The sequence below is a fragment of the Panulirus ornatus genome, chromosome 13 (assembly GCF_036320965.1).
Source record: "Panulirus ornatus isolate Po-2019 chromosome 13, ASM3632096v1, whole genome shotgun sequence".
Classification (NCBI taxonomy): Eukaryota; Metazoa; Arthropoda; class Malacostraca; order Decapoda; family Palinuridae; genus Panulirus; species Panulirus ornatus.
Genome location: NC_092236.1, coordinates 53,893,796 through 53,912,097, shown reverse-complemented (window position 1 = coordinate 53,912,097; position 18,302 = coordinate 53,893,796). Strand labels below are relative to the sequence as shown.

Sequence of the window (18,302 nt, the reverse complement as noted above, 5' to 3'; positions counted from 1 at the left end):
TTGCTGACACATGCACACAACTCCACTAAAGGAATGTATTTAATGTGGATAGTTAAGTATCAAAGGGCTTAGAATAAAGAACAATTTAAAAAGGTCAGGATGAGACTAAATAATGTGCTGAAAAAGTCTCATTCCTAGAATCCTAAGCGTTAAAATAATTTCTGAACTATCATAATCATATAAAAATCCAGTAAAATGCTTACCTGTGATGGCTGGCATCTCCACTGGAGTTTCTTCTGTTATCCCGGGGTCTGAAAAATTTATTTGAATACAGAAATTTAATACAACTGGACTCGAGCAGTTACCAAAATAATGAACACAACTTACTAAACATAAAGTACCAAATGTCCCAAACATACTTTTGTAACGGTGGGATATAATACCTTAATGACGTGGTGGGATATAATACCTTAATGACGTAACACAACTAAAATGCATTCTCACAATTATTTCAAACCTTTATTCCATACGATCATTCATTTAAACATATGCATTGCTTCCATCATCAACAAAGTTAACAATATTCAAAAGTCTTCCATGAATACTAAATAAAAGTTAAGAGCTTTCTTGTTCTCTTTACCTTATGCCTTTTATTTACTTAGATACATAAGCTGGTAAATTATATGGGAGGGTATTGATTGAGAGGGTGAAGGCATGTACAGAGCATCAGATTGGGGAAGAGCAGTGCGGTTTCAGAAGTGGTAGAGGATGTGTGGATCAGGTGTTTGCTTTGAAGAATGTATGTGAGAAATACTTAGAAAAGCAAATGGATTTGTATGTAGCATTTATGGATCTGGAGAAGGCATATGATAGAGTTGATAGAGATGCTCTGTGGAAGGTATTAAGAATATATGGTGTGGGAGGCAAGTTGTTAGAAGCAGTGAAAAGTTTTTATCGAGGATGTAAGGCATGTGTACGTGTAGGAAGAGAGGAAAGTGATTGGTTCTCAGTGAATGTAGGTTTGCGGCAGGGGTGTGTGATGTCTCCATGGTTGTTTAATTTGTTTATGGATGGGGTTGTTAGGGAGGTAAATGCAAGAGTCCTGGAAAGAGGGGCAAGTATGAAGTCTGTTGGGGATGAGAGAGCTTGGGAAGTGAGTCAGTTGTTGTTCGCTGATGATACAGCGCTGGTGGCTGATTCATGTGAGAAACTGCAGAAGCTGGTGACTGAGTTTGGTAAAGTGTGTGGAAGAAGAAAGTTAAGAGTAAATGTGAATAAGAGCAAGGTTATTAGGTACAGTAGGGTTGAGGGTCAAGTCAATTGGGAGGTGAGTTTGAATGGAGAAAAACTGGAGGAAGTGAAGTGTTTTAGATATCTGGGAGTGGATCTGTCAGCGGATGGAACCATGGAAGCGGAAGTGGATCATAGGGTGGGGGAGGGGGCGAAAATTTTGGGAGCCTTGAAAAATGTGTGGAAGTCGAGAACATTATCTCGGAAAGCAAAAATGGGTATGTTTGAAGGAATAGTGGTTCCAACAATGTTGTATGGTTGCGAGGCGTGGGCTATGGATAGAGTTGTGCGCAGGAGGATGGATGTGCTGGAAATGAGATGTTTGAGGACAATGTGTGGTGTGAGGTGGTTTGATCGAGTAAGTAACGTAAGGGTAAGAGAGATGTGTGGAAATAAAAAGAGCGTGGTTGAGAGAGCAGAAGAGGGTGTTTTGAAATGGTTTGGGCACATGGAGAGAATGAGTGAGGAAAGATTGACCAAGAGGATATATGTGTCGGAGGTGGAGGGAACGAGGAGAAGAGGGAGACCAAATTGGAGGTGGAAAGATGGAGTGAAAAAGATTTTGTGTGATCGGGGCCTGAACATGCAGGAGGGTGAAAGGAGGGCAAGGAATAGAGTGAATTGGAGCGATGTGGTATACAGGGGTTGACGTGCTGTCAGTGGATTGAATCAAGGCATGTGAAGCGTCTGGGGTAAACCATGGAAAGCTGTGTAGGTATGTATATTTGCGTGTGTGGACGTGTGTATGTACGTGTGTATGGGGGTTGGGCCATTTCTTTCGTCTGTTTCCTTGCGCTACCTCGCAAACGCGGGAGACAGCGACAAAGTATAAAAAAAAAAAAAAAAAAAAAAAAAAACATAAGCTGAGATTCAAAAATCCAAGTTCTAAAAATGAAACTCCTAGAAACACATTTCAGCACGTTAAAGATTAATGCCAACTTGCACAATGTGTTTCCAGGGTCTATCAGTATGTTTAGCATGTGGTGCTGCACACCTACCATTGTTCTTGCTGTCTGAATGTGTACTAGTACAGCTACTTGCTTTTTTTTAGTTACTAGTGTGACAACTTTATATAATATAATCTGCCATCCCATAAAACAACAACCAAAAGCATGCATCTGATAGTAGTAGGTATACTTAGGCAACATGAAACCCTCTTGTGCTTACCACAATGTGGTGAAAGTTGAAATCTTACAGAAATTAGTTTCAGTTGTGAACAACACCTTTGGATTCTTCATGGAAGCTAACATGATGCATGCATATAATACAAAAAGTGCACTTTTAGAAACCATGACCCACAGATCGTGGTCTACATACTGTACACAGAATATACACAGCTAGCATAAAAACAATATGATTCAATGCTGTACTATTCACTAAATAATGTTATCAAAATTACGGCAAAGCATTATTCATCATATCAGCATGATAATTAAGCTTTTGATTATCATTACTACCCGAGACTTATAAAGTATAAGGATAAGAGTAGCTGACCAAATATGTATCTTGGCATGTCTGAGGTGAGGAGTGGTGGAACTCTGTGAATGAGACCTAAGTGCACCTGAACTTTCGCAAAGTTTTTCACATATACAACAAATCTTCTTTTACAACAACAATTAAATGTAGGTTTATAGTCATAAACAAACAGAAGCAAAGGTTTCTCAAAAGAACTTTCAACTGGGATGAAACATGCTAAAGTGGCAGTACTTTCTTAAATCTCAAACAAGCAAATTGCAATGCCTATCTATCTATCTACATCTCTGATGCCCGACCCCTACAGGAACTCCCACCGAGGGGATAGCTATGGTAAATGAGTCTCCACTTACCCTGTCCTTGTGTGCCTCTCTCATACACCTTTCCATACATTTTTCCACCATTTTTCTCCCTCCAGTACTCTTCCACTTTATTTCCACATGTTCCAGGTGGTCTTTCTCTCACACAAATCCCTTTTACTGTGCAATAATACACTCTCATTGGAAACTTCCTGAACAGCATATATTCCAATTCCAATTGCCCAAAACCACCTCAAAGTTTTACAATTCTCCTACTCTACCTCTCCACAATTCATTACTTTTGCATTCCCTGCCATACCACATCTCTCATATCTACAGAGTGGATGAATAGCTGGGTTGACTGTGGAGCGACTGCCACAACCATGATACGAAACTATGACCTTGACTCTAGGCAGCCTGTCAGTGCGTTACAGTCAGGAATGTTAACCCTTACATATCTCACTTTCCCTTCCCTTCCCACTCTAATGCTCATTCCACCTCTTGCACTGAACGTATCTCCTCCACAAATGGACGCACACCTGTGCAGCATCTCAGAATGGAGAAGCAGTAACTGGTATAATTTAACATCCAAAATGCAATTTCTACCAAAAACCAACATTCATCTCTAAACATCACCTGATCCCCTGAGTTCACTTTCACAGTACCATAATTCAGTCTTGCAATAACATTAGCATGCTGAAAATAGCCACATCCTTCAATGAATTATAGAAACCCAATATTACCAACATCACAAAGTCTGCTTCCCAAAAGTTACAGGTGTTGTAAAGGAGCCATAATTGGTTTTTCTTGTTGGTAGCTACTTCATAGATATGGTTGTTTTATTTACCACAGTCTGGAGTACTGCTCACATTTTTGGGGTAGCTCCTCCCACTCTTTTTTACAAACGTATGTGAAATCAAAAGCCTTCCATCTCATTAATTCTGCAGGCATCACTTCTCCAACAACCCCTTTCTGTCCACTGTGAATTTTTATCATCAATGATAAAAAATAAATTCAATCTGATACTTGCAGAAGGCAGGAAATGTAATTTTAGCAAATTTTAACACTGTTAGCCAATTCTTTAATTTGTCTATTAATCTACTTTTGCCCATGCTATTCTGCTCAAGGATCCCTTTTAAGGGCTCCTGCTATGATCAAAAAGCCAGCTACATCCAATGAGTGAAACCACAGGTTATGAAAAGTGGTCATGTTATGTGTACATTTTTGAGGCTGAACGTAGGACAACTGAAGAGTATGTGAAGCGTCTTTAGTGTGGAAGCTGCATCTTAGATAAGAGGGGTCTTGTGATGCACTGAATCGGTATTTGAAGTGCTGGAAAGATGGGGGTTGTCCAGTACACAGATGAGAAAAGATAACTCGTACATGCTTGGGGAGTGTCTTTTCAGGGGTATGTCTGGTGGAGTGATGTTAAATTAGGTTTGGAAGGAAGATGAAGATCTGAGAATATAAATTGTTGAAGTGTGAAACAGGATTAAGTCTTTCATTTCTTCCAGGAGATGGGCAGTCACTTTTGGAGTTGTTTGGATAAGAAGGTCTAAGAGTGTTGCAAAAAACTGCATGCTGAGTATACTGAGGTGGGACTGTACTGGAAGTTATTCTTTTTCAATGTACAAGTGATGAATGTTTGTAGTTGCTAGTGGGCCAGTGAACACTCAGTGCTTTTACTCGGGTGGTTTTTCAGTTTATCATCTATGCTTCTGACAGGGTGGATGAACTGGCAGGTGAGGCACAGTTCTAGGTGGAGCAGTTGAACTTCATGTAGGGAATGCTAAGGAATTCTTTTGCTGGTCCAAATCTTATATGGCTAAGCGTTCTGAGGGTGTTTATGGCCTTTACGTTGATATTTGTGATGTAGAGAGTGAATGGTATGTATGTATTTTATGTGACACCCAGTGCAGTTGAAGTTTCATCATGTGGGAGTGTCGGATCATTTAGAGTGATGAGAGAATGCAAACTGTGATCAGTGATTTAAGGGATTAACAGGGTGATGCAAGAGTCATGATTGAGCTTGTGTTTATCAGTGTGATACTAAGTCTATCCTGTCTTTGAAAGGAAGGGTTAGTTGTTTTCATTTGTGTGGAAAACATTTACTGAAGCCCTGCATCTTCCCTAGCCTTGCTCATGCATCCCAACAACCCCTCATCTGCAACATGCCACTTTACTCACTAAGTCGGCAACTCTTTCCCAAAGAACAGTTCATAGATACATTATAATTCAACACCCAATATATATATGGTGAATGCAATGTACTAACCCTGCCATTCTATCAAAATCTTGACGTGGGTACTTCACATATCAAGTTTATTGCCAATAACAATAAAAAGCTTACTTATCATGCTAATAAGAAAGATAATGCTTAGTTATTATTTTGACAAATCTATTCAATGCACAGTGTAGCCCTAAATAAAGTCTGCTTTTGGACTTCCAATGTATACTTCCTATGTATATCAGTCCATTATTTCTAAAATTCATAGAGTTTCAAAATACTAGATATATTTGGTCCTGCTGATATCAGATTTTCAAATCTTATATCTCTTTTCCTTAAAATTTTCTTTTCTTTAAGAACTTTGTCCAGCACTTAACCAAACAAAAATTTGGCCAAAACATGCTCTTCCCTCCACAAGTTCACTTTGTATTATGACTAGAAGGGGTCCATTATTTCCTTTAACTTAATCTATCAAAATCTACCTTAAACTTTGCCAAGTATGCTTACAACTAGATGCAAGTGACATCATAATTTCTTCTAACGCTAGGTTGGGTAACATTGTATTTCACACTGACTTTTTCCAGTTTCAGAATGACTTAAGATATAATGTTACATCAAGCCCTATAATGAAGTATTATCCAGGTAATCTTTACAGGCTACATACTTTGTTCGTAACACGCAAGTTCTACGAGAATCATAATGTCACTAACCCGAGATCTCTCCAGCAAATTCCTGCATGGCCATCCTGCCATTGGTGCCAGGTCTGGGAAGTGTAGAAGAGTCATGTGATGCAAGAGTGTCTGTAGAGGTGTCCAGATCTGCATTGCAGGGCACTTTTTGGAGTTTGTGGCACTTTTTGTGAACAAGAAGCTTGCATTGAGTGCATTTGAAACCCTGCCGACCCAATCCCCAGATGCGATCCTTGCAGAATTCGCAAAAGGCACGCTGAAAATCCAAGAATCAGTTAGAGAACTGGTTTTAAGAAATAAAAGAAACTAAATTCTACAGAAATACATAAATAACATATCGAATGAAAACAAATCATAGATAATATATACACTAAGTAAACAGATAAAAAGTCAGTAAACCAGAACTTCTGCTTATCTCTTCCAGGGCAGAATTCAACAAGCCAGAAAATTATACAGCTTTTATAAAACTTAAAAAAATGTACTGATTAAAACACTTTTCTTTAGATACAATATACTTATGGTGTGGAGGTATGTGTCAATGAAAGAAGATGAATACCTAATACCTAAAATTCTATAAATCAACTGAAATTACTGTATTCAAATACAGTGAAAGTTCAGTCAACCAACCATACTGGGACCTACTGCAAGTTGCATAACTAGCTAAGTTAGATATCTTCACAACTTAATAATAACTAACAGATTCAGGCTCTAATTTCCTCCTTGCTGAGGAGGGTTACCAAACTGCCCCCTACCACCACCACACCCTCCCTAACCACCATCATTTCCAACATATCTGGTTATTACATACTTCCTCACCACCACCATGCCCTAGCTAACCAACATACCCTCTCTTCCTGACCACCATATCCTGAATGGCAGAATGACATTGTTCAATGGTTCTAACCATTCATCCCCACCATTTTCCTTCTTCATGTGTCCCATATAGCCAACACAGCCTTCCTGCTCAACAATAAATAAAATTTCTATCCTTCCAAGGAAATGAATGACTTATTAGCAACTGTGTATATGGGTAAGTCGTTGTGAGTCTTGGCAACTTCCTCAGCATGTCTAAATTGTGTATGGAGTTTAGATGTTGTTCATTTGCAAATTCCACAGTATCTGAGAAAACAGAAAAATAACAGGTTTGAATTCTTAGTAAACAAGAAGTGTACTGAAACAAATATTAAAGAAATGAAACTGAAAAATAAATCAATTATGAAATACTGTACTGTAATCGTTTATTTAACTAACAGCATAATGCTATTTCTTAACTGAATATTAAACACCACAAACTTCCACTTCCTTGTACTGCTTCCTGAAGACCTTTTCAGTGTGCTTGCACTGTTCTACCTGACACTAGAAGGAATGAACTCTTTTTTTCTGATACAAGTCAATACTAATGAAAGCAGCCAATGAGAAGTACAGCAAGATACTCAGAATAAACAATCAAAAGTGTCGAGATACTATCAAAAAGCAGTATCTCTAGTGGCCATACAGCTGAAATAACACGATACCACGATACCAGGATAATCTGACTATATGCACATGTAATTTTCCTTCTTACTACTGTATCTAGTTACTTATATCAGCCTTTCTTTAAGCACTTTCTCATTCTAATCAGGAGTGTTATAGGAAAGAAAATGTCCCTAATTCTTCACTTCTCAAAAAACTGTAATAACCAAAAAATATGACTATAATCACATTAAAAAAGTAACCCTTAACACAAGGGGCTTCTGTGTTAACAAATGTCATGGAAGCATTGTACAAATGATGGAAAGGTAGCAGTTGGTACCAGCCTCCAACCAGGGATGTACATCACCGATACTACCCTCCTGTGTATCGACAAGGTTAGGGACGGCTGCATACAGAGCTAGCACTTCAGTAGTTGTCAAGGTGCACTTCTTTAATCCAGGTAGCCGTCTTTTATTTCTGGCCTCACCTACAAGTGGACTGCAGGCATTCTTTCCACAAACATAAAATCTCTCCTTTTCACACATAACGCTTGACAACACTTAACTCACACAACTCATTCTTCGTAACTATAGATTTTCCTTTAGTGAACACTATTCACCAGCTCTACCTTCTGGCAAAATGGTAGGAGCAATAGATTGAAGTAGTAGAAAGATACATTAGGTAGCATTTGGTAGAAATAGTACGTTGAAACATTACGATTGAACATTGAGTAGAAGTAAATGGTAGGAAAATCAGGAAGAGCCTTTGGAAACACTATGCTTGAGTTGCCCTCTGCCAGTGGCCTGTTAAGGGTGAGGCATAATGGCTAGGAAGCAGCACTGGAGTTCACAAGTTATGGACACTTTTGCCAAGCCACCTCACTGAGGGAGTTCCCAGAGGGAACTGGCATCATAGGTATAGACAGACATATAGATACACAGACAGATAGATAGACAGATAGACAAATAAATCTATAATTCAAAGAAAAAAGAATGTTGGTGAGACAAGTTTTTACATTCCTTCCATGTTAGCAAACAAACATGAAAAGAAGGGAATCTTAGGTTGCAAGAGTAGAAACACAATGTACATGGTAGCTTCAGCAATTCTAAATGTATGATTTAGACTAGTATCTTCAAATGATGGTAAATATATGCATAGGCAAGGTGGCTTCAATGGAATCTGTGTGCTTCTGTATTTTCACATCAATATGGAAGAATAATATTCTGGCAAGTTGTTGGGCAAATTAGTTGCTAAAGAAGCTGTTCCCTGTGATCCAGTGAGTTAGAGCAAGTATTTAGAAGAGAAACAATGATGATAGCTAAAAGCCAAGGCATAGTAATATATGAAGGCACCATGTAAAATACCAATGACAAGAGTAATGTAAAACCAGTCTTGCCTATGACTCACCCTGTTGAAGCGTTTGGCCTGGAAGATGTGGCCATTGACTTTGTATAGCTTCCTCCATCTTCGAGCTCCTCTCCGGTAGATACTTCCTGTAGACAAGATAAAGTTCACAGTAATAACGAGTTAATATTAATGTAAAACATTTATTAACGGTAAATACACAATACTCAACCTAAAAACTTTTACTTATGGCCAACATAAGATTTTACAATTAACTCAACTCTGAAACCATCCTAATATACTAAAACATCAAAGTTCTGAAGGACATCTTTAAGATTCTTGTGATTTTCATGCTCTTCAAATTAGCACCTTTATGATATCTAAAGATTATATTGTTCCAAAACTGTAAATCTAACAATCAAGCGCAGGTGTCTACCAAACAAGTCATATCAACTTTTGATGCATGTCCCTCCTAACAATCGAACAACTATGACTGTCACTATGTAGTTTCAATTCCAATGCTTAGTTGTATCTAACAACTTTCTTTAAAAATAACTGTGAAAAAACTAGAGTAATGTTTCTCACATATAGATGCTCAAAAATGAAGAAAAAAAGATTGCTTGGAATCAGTTTCACATCCAACAACCTAAAGGGTTTCTGAAAGGTCACAGGTGCTGACTTTGTTTTTGATAATATTTAAAGCATACGTGCTGTCAATGGACTGAACCAGGGCATGTGAAACGTCTGGGGAAAACCATGGAAAAGTCTGTGGGGCCTGGATGTGGGTGGATAGGGAGCTGTGGTTTTAGTGCATTACACATGACAGCTAGAGACTAAGCATAAATGAATGAGGCTTTTTTTGTCTGTTTTCTTGGTGCTATTTTGCTGAAGATGGGGGTAGCAGTGCTGAAGCTAAACATTTGTACGACAGTACAGAACAATGTGAAGCATGACTGAGCAAAGCAGTACATCACGGAAAGGGATATTATGCAAGCGACAATGTGGGTGTAAAACTTAATAAAAGATAAGTGTGCATATGTGAAGCATGACAAAACAAAGAGAAAAAAAAATGAATCTGAGGCAAGGCAACAACAGAGAGGCAAGAAACAATAATGTGAGGGAAGAGACATATACATTAAGAAAGTTACACTTCTCTATGTGACAGAAGACATTGTGAGACTACAAAAAGCAGAATAAGGCAAGAAACAACAATGTGAGGGAAGAGACATCAACATAAAGTCACACTTCCGTGAAAGTGTGAGAGAAGACATTGTGATGCTACGGGAAACAGATTCAAGCAAAAGACAGCAGCAAACTCAGTAGAATACAAGATGTGAGGTTGCAAGGCAATAAATAACACTGTGAGGAACATGAAAACGTAACACAATGAAGGAATTCAACAATAATGGGTAAGGCAATACAACAGTGTGATGTATGACACAACATTGATACAAAACACATCTCACAGTGCAAAGAAAAAGACACTGTAGTGTGGGGGTGTGAAGCACAATACAATAGTGAGGGAATAAGAGACTAAACAATACTGTAATGACAATGCATAACTGAAAAGAGAGAGATTACAATAGGATACGCAATAAGATATAAGAGAAAAACATGACAACTATAAGTGATGCAAGGAAGGCATTAATTTGAGGCAAGGAATAACTATGCGAGGCGAAGTTCAATGGTGAGACAAGATACACTGATGTGAGGGTGTGTGAGGCAAGGTAAAAATTTGTAATGCGTGAAATGAGACTGAACTATGGGAGAAGACAACTGCAAGAAGGTGTAAGACAAGACGTAAGCTTGTGGCAAAACAACAATGAATCATAGCACAACTATGACAGACAAGGGACTTAAATGTGAGAAAGTAGGCATCACATGAATATAAAGTCTAACTCAAAATTATGAGGATTTTAGGCAAAAGACAACACAAAAGGCTGACACACAAAACCGTTAGGATGTTAAACATCTCACAAACGTGAGGCAAGGCACTCAAGTGTATGAGTGTGAGGCACTATTAAAACATACGACTGAATGAGGTGAAACAGGCCTATGAGGGAATAAAAATGCAGAAGGGGGTGAGACAATATAAAATTAGGAGTATGTGGGAAGACTAAGTGAAAGAGGCAACATGGGTGATACCACAACATGGAGAGGCAGCATGGACAGTGCAGTATCAATGGGATACAGCAAGGGGGATGGTGCATCAATGTGAGAGACAGTAGTGCAGTGGAGCATATGTGGTGCAGCATCAGTGATAGGTGTCACTGAGACAACACTAGTACTGCAGCACCAGTGTGAGGGAGCATGGGTGGTGCTCCATAGGTGTGAGAGGCAGCAAGGTTGATGCAGCATCAGTGTGAGGTGTGACTAAAACAGCACTGTTAGAGCAGCAACCAGTATGATGCAGCACGGGTGGTGTACCATATGTGTGAGAGGCAACACGGTGGGAATATGAGGGGCGCTACAGAATCCGTGTGAAAGGCCCGGTAAAAAAAAAAAAGCGTAAAATGGGAATAAAAACAAAAATTGGAGGATAGTATACAACTTTTCAATTAACGGATCACAGTTCGTTGTAAATTGGAGTATGATGCAATCCCCAAAGGAAATGTGCTCGCACCACTTCTATTCCTCATTCTCAAATATATGACTTTGACGAACATCATACTTTCAAATCATCCTTTAAAGATGATGCTAGTTTAAGTCTGAAAAATCTCGTCAAAAAGATGACAGCAAGATACTACAGACATATAAGCAATGCCCTCCGGTGGACCACGAGGAAACGCTTTCCTGCGCGGAAGTTCCAACTCCTGTACAAGAAGATTAACGAAATAACAACAATAATAATAATAATAACAATAATAATAATAATAATAATAATAATAATAATAATAAGAAAGAGACGAGTACACAATACAGAATTCCAGACAGACTATCCACTATCACATCACAGAACACTGTCAAAGACCTCTAGAGTAATAACGTCAGACAACCTTGCCCTGAGCGAACACAAGGGCAGGCGACAATGCCGAGTATGAAAGCGTGCAATGATCTCTCACAGCCCGCAGTGATATCGTAAAGGGCCTGAACTTTCTGGGAGCGATTGAAAATAAATCAGGCAGTACAGCAGGGGTGGCACAATGTCAGTGTGAGAAGCAGTATGGGTGATGCGGGACTAGCGTGAGGCAGTAGGGGGTGGTGTACCATCCGTGTGAGAGGCAGCAGGGGTGGTGTATCATCACTGAGAGGCAGCAAGGGTAATGCAGTATCAGCGTGAGAAGTGTGAGGTAGGGAGGAAGCGCCGTGGAGCCATTAGAATAGTAACTTTTCCTGGGTTGCTTGCGTCACGCTGGCTACACACACATACACACCTGGCTTACCATCACCACCACCATATCCACTATTTACAACCTCTACCCATCACTACATCACACCCACCATCTATAACGTTCACTTCCACCACCACGACTATCCCAGTTCCCATTCAACATAGGTACGGATTTTTTTTTTCATACCAGATCACCGTTTCTTGCGTTAGCGATGGAGCGCCAGGAACAGACGAAAAAGAGGCTAAATCCGCTCACATCCATTCTCTAGCTATCATGTGTAATGCACCGAAACCATAGCTCCCTATTCACAACCAGACCCCACAGACCTCTCCATGGTTTACCCCGGATGCTTCACATGTCCTGGTTCAGTCCACTAACGGCACGTCGACCCCGTCCTTCCACCTTCTTCAATTTGGTCTACCCGTTCTCCTTGTTGCCTCCACCTCCGACACATATATCCTCGTCAACCTCACCTCACTCATTCTCTTCAGCTCTCTCAACGACACTCTTTTTATAACCACACATCTCTCTTACCTTTTCATAACTTACTCGATCCAACCACCTCACACCACTTACTGTCCTCCAACATTTTATTTCTAAAACGTTCACCTTCCTCCGCAAAGCCTTATCACAGCCCATGCCTCCCATCTATACAATATTTGGGGACTACTATACGTATCTTCAAACATACCCATTTTTGACCTCCCATATAACGTTCTTTCCCACATTCTTCAACGTTCCCAGAACCTTCGTCACCTCACCCACCATACGACCCACTTCCGCTGTCATGGTTCCATTCGTTGCAATAACAATTCACGGGTATCTAATACACTTCATTTCCTGCAAGTTTTCTCCATTCATACAAAACCCAACTAACCTGTCCCTAAACCCTGCTAATCCTAATAACCTTGCTTTTATTCACATTTAATGTCAACCAACTTCCTTTCACACACTCTTCAAAACTCGGTCACCAACTTCAGCAGTGTCTCACTCGAATATGCAACCAGTGCTGTATCATCAGCGAACACCTAGCTCACTTTCCAGGCCCTATCATCCCTAATGACTGCATACTAGCCCCTCTCTCCGAGTCTCGCATTCACCTCTCACAACAATCCATCCATAAACAAAGAAAACAATCATGGTGACATGACACACCCCTGCTGCAGACTTACCTTCACGTGGAACAATTCCCTTTCCTCTCTTCCTACCGGTACATATGCCTTACACCCATGATAATAACTCACTGCTTTTCGCAGCTTTCCTCCAACACCGTATATTCTACCGACCTTACACAAGGCATCTCTATAAACCCTATCATATGCTTTCTCCAGATCCATAAATGCCAAATAAAAATCCATCTGTTTTTCTAAGTATTTCTCACACATTCTTCAAAGCAAACACCTGATCTACACATCGTCTACCACTTCTGAAATCATACTGCTCCTCCGCAATCTGACGCTCTGCACACATTCCTTCATCGTCTCAATCAACACCCTCCCACACAACTTACCAAGGATAATCAACAAACTTACACCTTTTGTAGTTTGAACATTCACCTTTACCCCCTGGCCTTAATAAAAAAGGCCCTAAATAATGCATTCCGCCAATCCTTAGGCACCTCGCCATGATCCATACATATGTTGAAAGTCCTTACCAACCAATCAACAACACAGTCACTCACTTTAACAAAAGCAACTGCAATACCATCCACTCCAACCGCCTTGCCGCATTTCATCTTATATAAGGCTTCTTTCACAACTTCCTTTTTCACCAAACCACTCTCCATGACAATCTCCTCGCATACCATCCCAAACAAAACACTTTACACCCGCCATCCTTATCACCAAACACATTCAGCAGTCCATCAAAATATTCACTCTATCTCCTCACTTCATCACTAGCTGTTATTACTTCTCCTTTTGACCTCTTTCAACGACGTTCCCATTTGCTCTCTTGTTTTTCGGACATTATTAATTTCCTTCCAGAACATATTCTCCCTAAAGTTTACTGATACTCGCTCACCCCAACTCTCATTTGCCCTTTTTTTTTTTTTTTTTTTAACCCCTCCACATTCTTTTTGACCTCCTGACGCTTTCTCTTATACACCCCCCGATCATTTTGCACTTCTTCCCTGAAAGTACTGCCCAAACGCCTCTCTTTTCTCTTTCATTAGCAACTTTACTTCTTCACCCTATCACTCATTATCCTTTCTGATCTGCCCACCTACCGCATGCCGGTACTGCTTACCTGTCCTCACCCACTCCCCTCGCTTCATTTACTCTCATCTTTTGCCATTCTACACTCAATCTCTCCTGGTGTTTCTTCACACAAGTCTCTTTCTCAAGCTCACTTACTCTCACCACTCTCCTCACCGACGCTGTTTCCTCTTTTCCGAAAACCTCTACAAATCTTTACCCCGCCTCTACAAGACAGTGAGTGATCAGACATCCCACCCGCTGCCCCCCCCCCCCCCCAAGCACATTTACGTCCAAAGGTGTCTCTTTAACACGCCCCCCACACCGGCACAGTAAGAATGTGGGTGGAAGATAAAGTGCAAGGAGAGCTTCGGCAACGGCTAGTCAAGTCAGCCTTCACATCATCTAGGCTCCACACGGTCGCTTTGGACAGATCGCCTCATTAAGGTCAACTCTTTCCTCTTTTAACACTGAAAACGATACACCTAAATCAGCAAGGGCAGCGGGACACGAGCAGCTAGAGAAAATCAACCCCTCCACTCTAACGTTTTATTAAAAAAGTTAAGCTTATTATTATCATTATTATTATTATTATTATTATTATTATTATTATTATTATTATTATTATTATCATTATTATTATTATCAATTTTATTATTATTATTATTATTAATAATAATAATAATAATAATAATAATAATAATAATAATAATAATGTCTCCACACCTGGGAAGACACATTCCAGCTCCACACACACACACACACACACTTGGAGAATTAAATTCACAAATCTTGGCTCCCGAACTTCCAAACACGCTCGAGCGCTCCTCAATCAGAGAAATATATTCCCTGTCTCTTGCCGAACCATCGATACCTCTTCGCCAGGTATATGGGGGGGGGGGGGGGGGGTAGATATCCGTCATCACCGCGTACGGGGGGGAACCTTAAGGTATATCATTAGCCAGTGTACAGAGGGGGTGGGGATAAGATAAATGCCGTACACATACGCGTTGTCAATCACATGGCATCAGGAACTGCATCTCTTGTAAACCTTCCAATCAATCGCACTCCTTCACGTTAAGTACGACGACAGACTAAATAAGGCGGGGCCTTCAGCACCACGGGGCAACGGACAATGAGGGAAGATGGAGAGCAAAACTGTTGAGACTTCAACCTCCCTTGAGCTCCGGAGGTGACACCCTTGGGGTTATTGTGGTGGCCTGGCCATTTCACCACACCCGGCTAAGGGTCAGGTCAAATGCCCAAGCCCCATCATACCGTTGTGATCAACAGGATGACGTTGAAATAAGCCACGTCGATACATCACGGTGAAGTGACAAGATAGCCTGAGAGGGGCAATTGATTACAATCGGACAGCTAAGAGCGACGTTCCTATACACTTCACAACAGGAACTCCTGAGGAGTTTTACAGTTGAAATCAACATTCTTGATGGTGACGTATGTGTGTGTGTGTGTGTGTGTGTGTGTGTGTGTGTGTGTGTGTGTGTGTGTACCACAGATGTCGCTGGTACTACCTGATCAGCTCGGCAGCTTGCATACTAGAAGATCGAGTCACTGGCAAACCGTGCCATACGAAAGTTGACCCTAGTAATCATACGAGGCTGCTAGTGTCGCTCCTGCAAACCAGGGTGTTCGCTGTGAGACACGGGGTTCGCACAAATCACACTATCCTACGAGCAATATGACTGGTCACGTCAACTTTCTGTGTGCTGCAAATCAAGAGGTAGCATTACCCGTACTGTCACTTGTGAAGTCCAGCTGAACAGGTTGGAGCCGGTGGAAGTAGTGTAAGAAGGAGTTGACGAGGTTTTGGTTGGCATGCGGCTGTGGTGAGGGCCAGTGGCGGCCGGAGCCTCTCTCCACCCTAGAGACTCTCCTGGCCTCAGTCCAAGACAAGGGACGCTCTCTTAAACTAACGCACTGTCCGTCACTCTCGGCCGCTGGTGCACCGCTACTGGTCGCCGCGGGGTGAGTGAGAGCAGGCAGCCTCCTGGCCGAGTTAAGGTGGAGATTTGGGCAAGAGGTGGGTCTGGCGCGTGACGGGGTGCGGCAGGTGTGTCGGAGCCTCACCTCACATGCACCATGAATGATGTCGGGGCTAGAGGAGACACCGATACCCGCGTCCTTAGTGGGGACAGGGGTGGTGTCTGAACTCTCGGTGGTGGGTCGTGTAGGTGTGACTGGGGAGCACCTGGGGCTGGGGGAAGGTGTGTGGTAGGCTACAGGGCTGGGGTTTGTCTCAAGGCTGCTCCACAACCCCCTCCCGTCACAATCTGCCCTCCACCCACCACTCACTCCCTCACATTTCGCTCGCCTTCGCAGGGTCAACACGAGCAGAGACTTTGAGAAGCGTCGCCACTTGTCTCTCGTAACTTTCACCCTGGCGTTCCCATCTATGGGGCTCATTTGTCTTGCTGATAGAGACCCCAGGACGTGGCGGCCGTCTCTGGTTAAGGAAGCACAACTCATGGACCTCTGTCTGTAAGCGGGATCCTTCTCCGCGGCGTGGGAGGCCACACACCCCAGGAACAAGGCTGAGAGAGGTCTGCGTCTGGTGCCACTGTCGGTAGTCCTGCATGGTGTCCTGATGGCGCCACTCTCACCCTCGTGATTCTCCCTCCCTCCAGCCGCAACTACCTCACAATTCCCTCCAACCGCACCTGCATTACAATTCCCTCCAGTTGCACGTTCCTCACAGCTTCCTCCTCCAGGTGCCACTCCATTACGGTCAACTATCGCAGCCTCGCTCATCCTAGCCGTCACCGCCAGCCACCCTTCACCAACCGCACACAACAATGGCACATTACCATCTGGTCATTTTCTTCAGAGATTTATTATCCGATCTGGCGTAACATATGTCAGCCTAACACGGCTAGCTAGTCCACCGCTGGGCTAGAAATGTCTTTGTCACAATGAAGTTCTTATGACACAGAAAACACCCGAGGGTTTGAGTTTTTTTTTTTTTTTCAGTGCATTACTACCGATCTACGGTGTCACTGCTTCGCCACGCGGGTGCACGGAAGGCCACACGGTTTATTCAGCCCATGGACGAGATGGCAAGCGGCCACTAGTGTTGGGTTACGGCGACTGAGCCACCCGCGTCCGAGTCTCAAGAGTTATCTGCGCTTTATCTCGGGGGGTATCAGCTGACTCAACGCTGTGACGCAATTTAAAGCCTAGCCCTGTACACACACACACACACACACACACACACTATACTACTATACTGTGGGAACACACCATACCAATCAATATACAGTGTACGCAAGAAAAAAAAAAACTCACTAACTTATATGAAAATACCAACCTTTTACCTTCCATGAGCGACAGAAATACCGACATACGTTAAGTGGTGACCGACGGTACTGCAGCTGAGCGGGAGACGTCGGATACAGAGAGCCGTGTGGGAGGAAGTGTCCTGGGGTATCTTATCCGAGCGTGAGTCACTCGCTTGTTAGGCCCCAAGAGGTTATTTTCGTGTGGGTGTGGCGGAATTGTCAGTCACACACGTCCGGTTATCACTGTCCCAACGTACGTAACAAGTCAACAATACCTCAGAAACGCAGCTCAAATAACCATATAATGAATATAAAAACAAAGGAACTTCAATACATACTCAAATATACTGCCCTAAAAAAGCAAATTACCCACAAAAATTTTCAGTTATCTAATATGAGCATTAACATTTATTTATTCTGGCAATTATTTCGCCTTGGGATTACATACGCGTCATGCTAGAATGCAGGCGTAAGCGGAATCCTCGCCATCTTCCATTACCGGAGTATGACCAGAGCGCAGCAGTATACAATGGGACACGAAAGAACCCACCTCGTGCACGCACGCATGTTTGCTAACGGTACATCACACTAAAGGACTAATTCCGTTACTGACCACTAAACTATATGATGAAGCCGTTGCCTTGGTTATCAAAAGAGGTACGCGGTTCTTAATGATATTAATAATAATAACAACAGGCTACATATGCAGGTCGTGCGGTGTACAATGAGCGGAGGAGGAGAGGGGCAGGAGGCAGCCTGCGG

The 18,302-nt window shown here is 41.9% G+C and overlaps 1 protein-coding gene across 7 annotated transcripts in view; it reads right to left on the bottom strand.

Annotated features, from left to right (window-relative positions):
* Nucleotides 1–18,302, bottom strand: part of aPKC (protein kinase C iota type) — a 298,184-nt gene that overhangs the window by 43,584 nt on the left and 236,298 nt on the right. For 5 of the 7 annotated variants that reach the window (XM_071668951.1, XM_071668948.1, XM_071668949.1 and 2 more), the window contains 3 exons: nt 8,778–8,863; nt 5,940–6,174; nt 204–251 (listed from right to left, as the gene is read on the bottom strand). In XM_071668951.1, coding sequence (XP_071525052.1) covers nt 204–251; nt 5,940–6,174; nt 8,778–8,863 — 369 coding nt within the window. Of the gene's footprint in view, nt 1–203; nt 252–5,939; nt 6,175–8,777; nt 8,864–15,995; nt 17,339–18,302 lie in introns of those variants that run through there. The other 2 variants (XM_071668947.1, XM_071668946.1) reach the window with 1 other exon arrangement.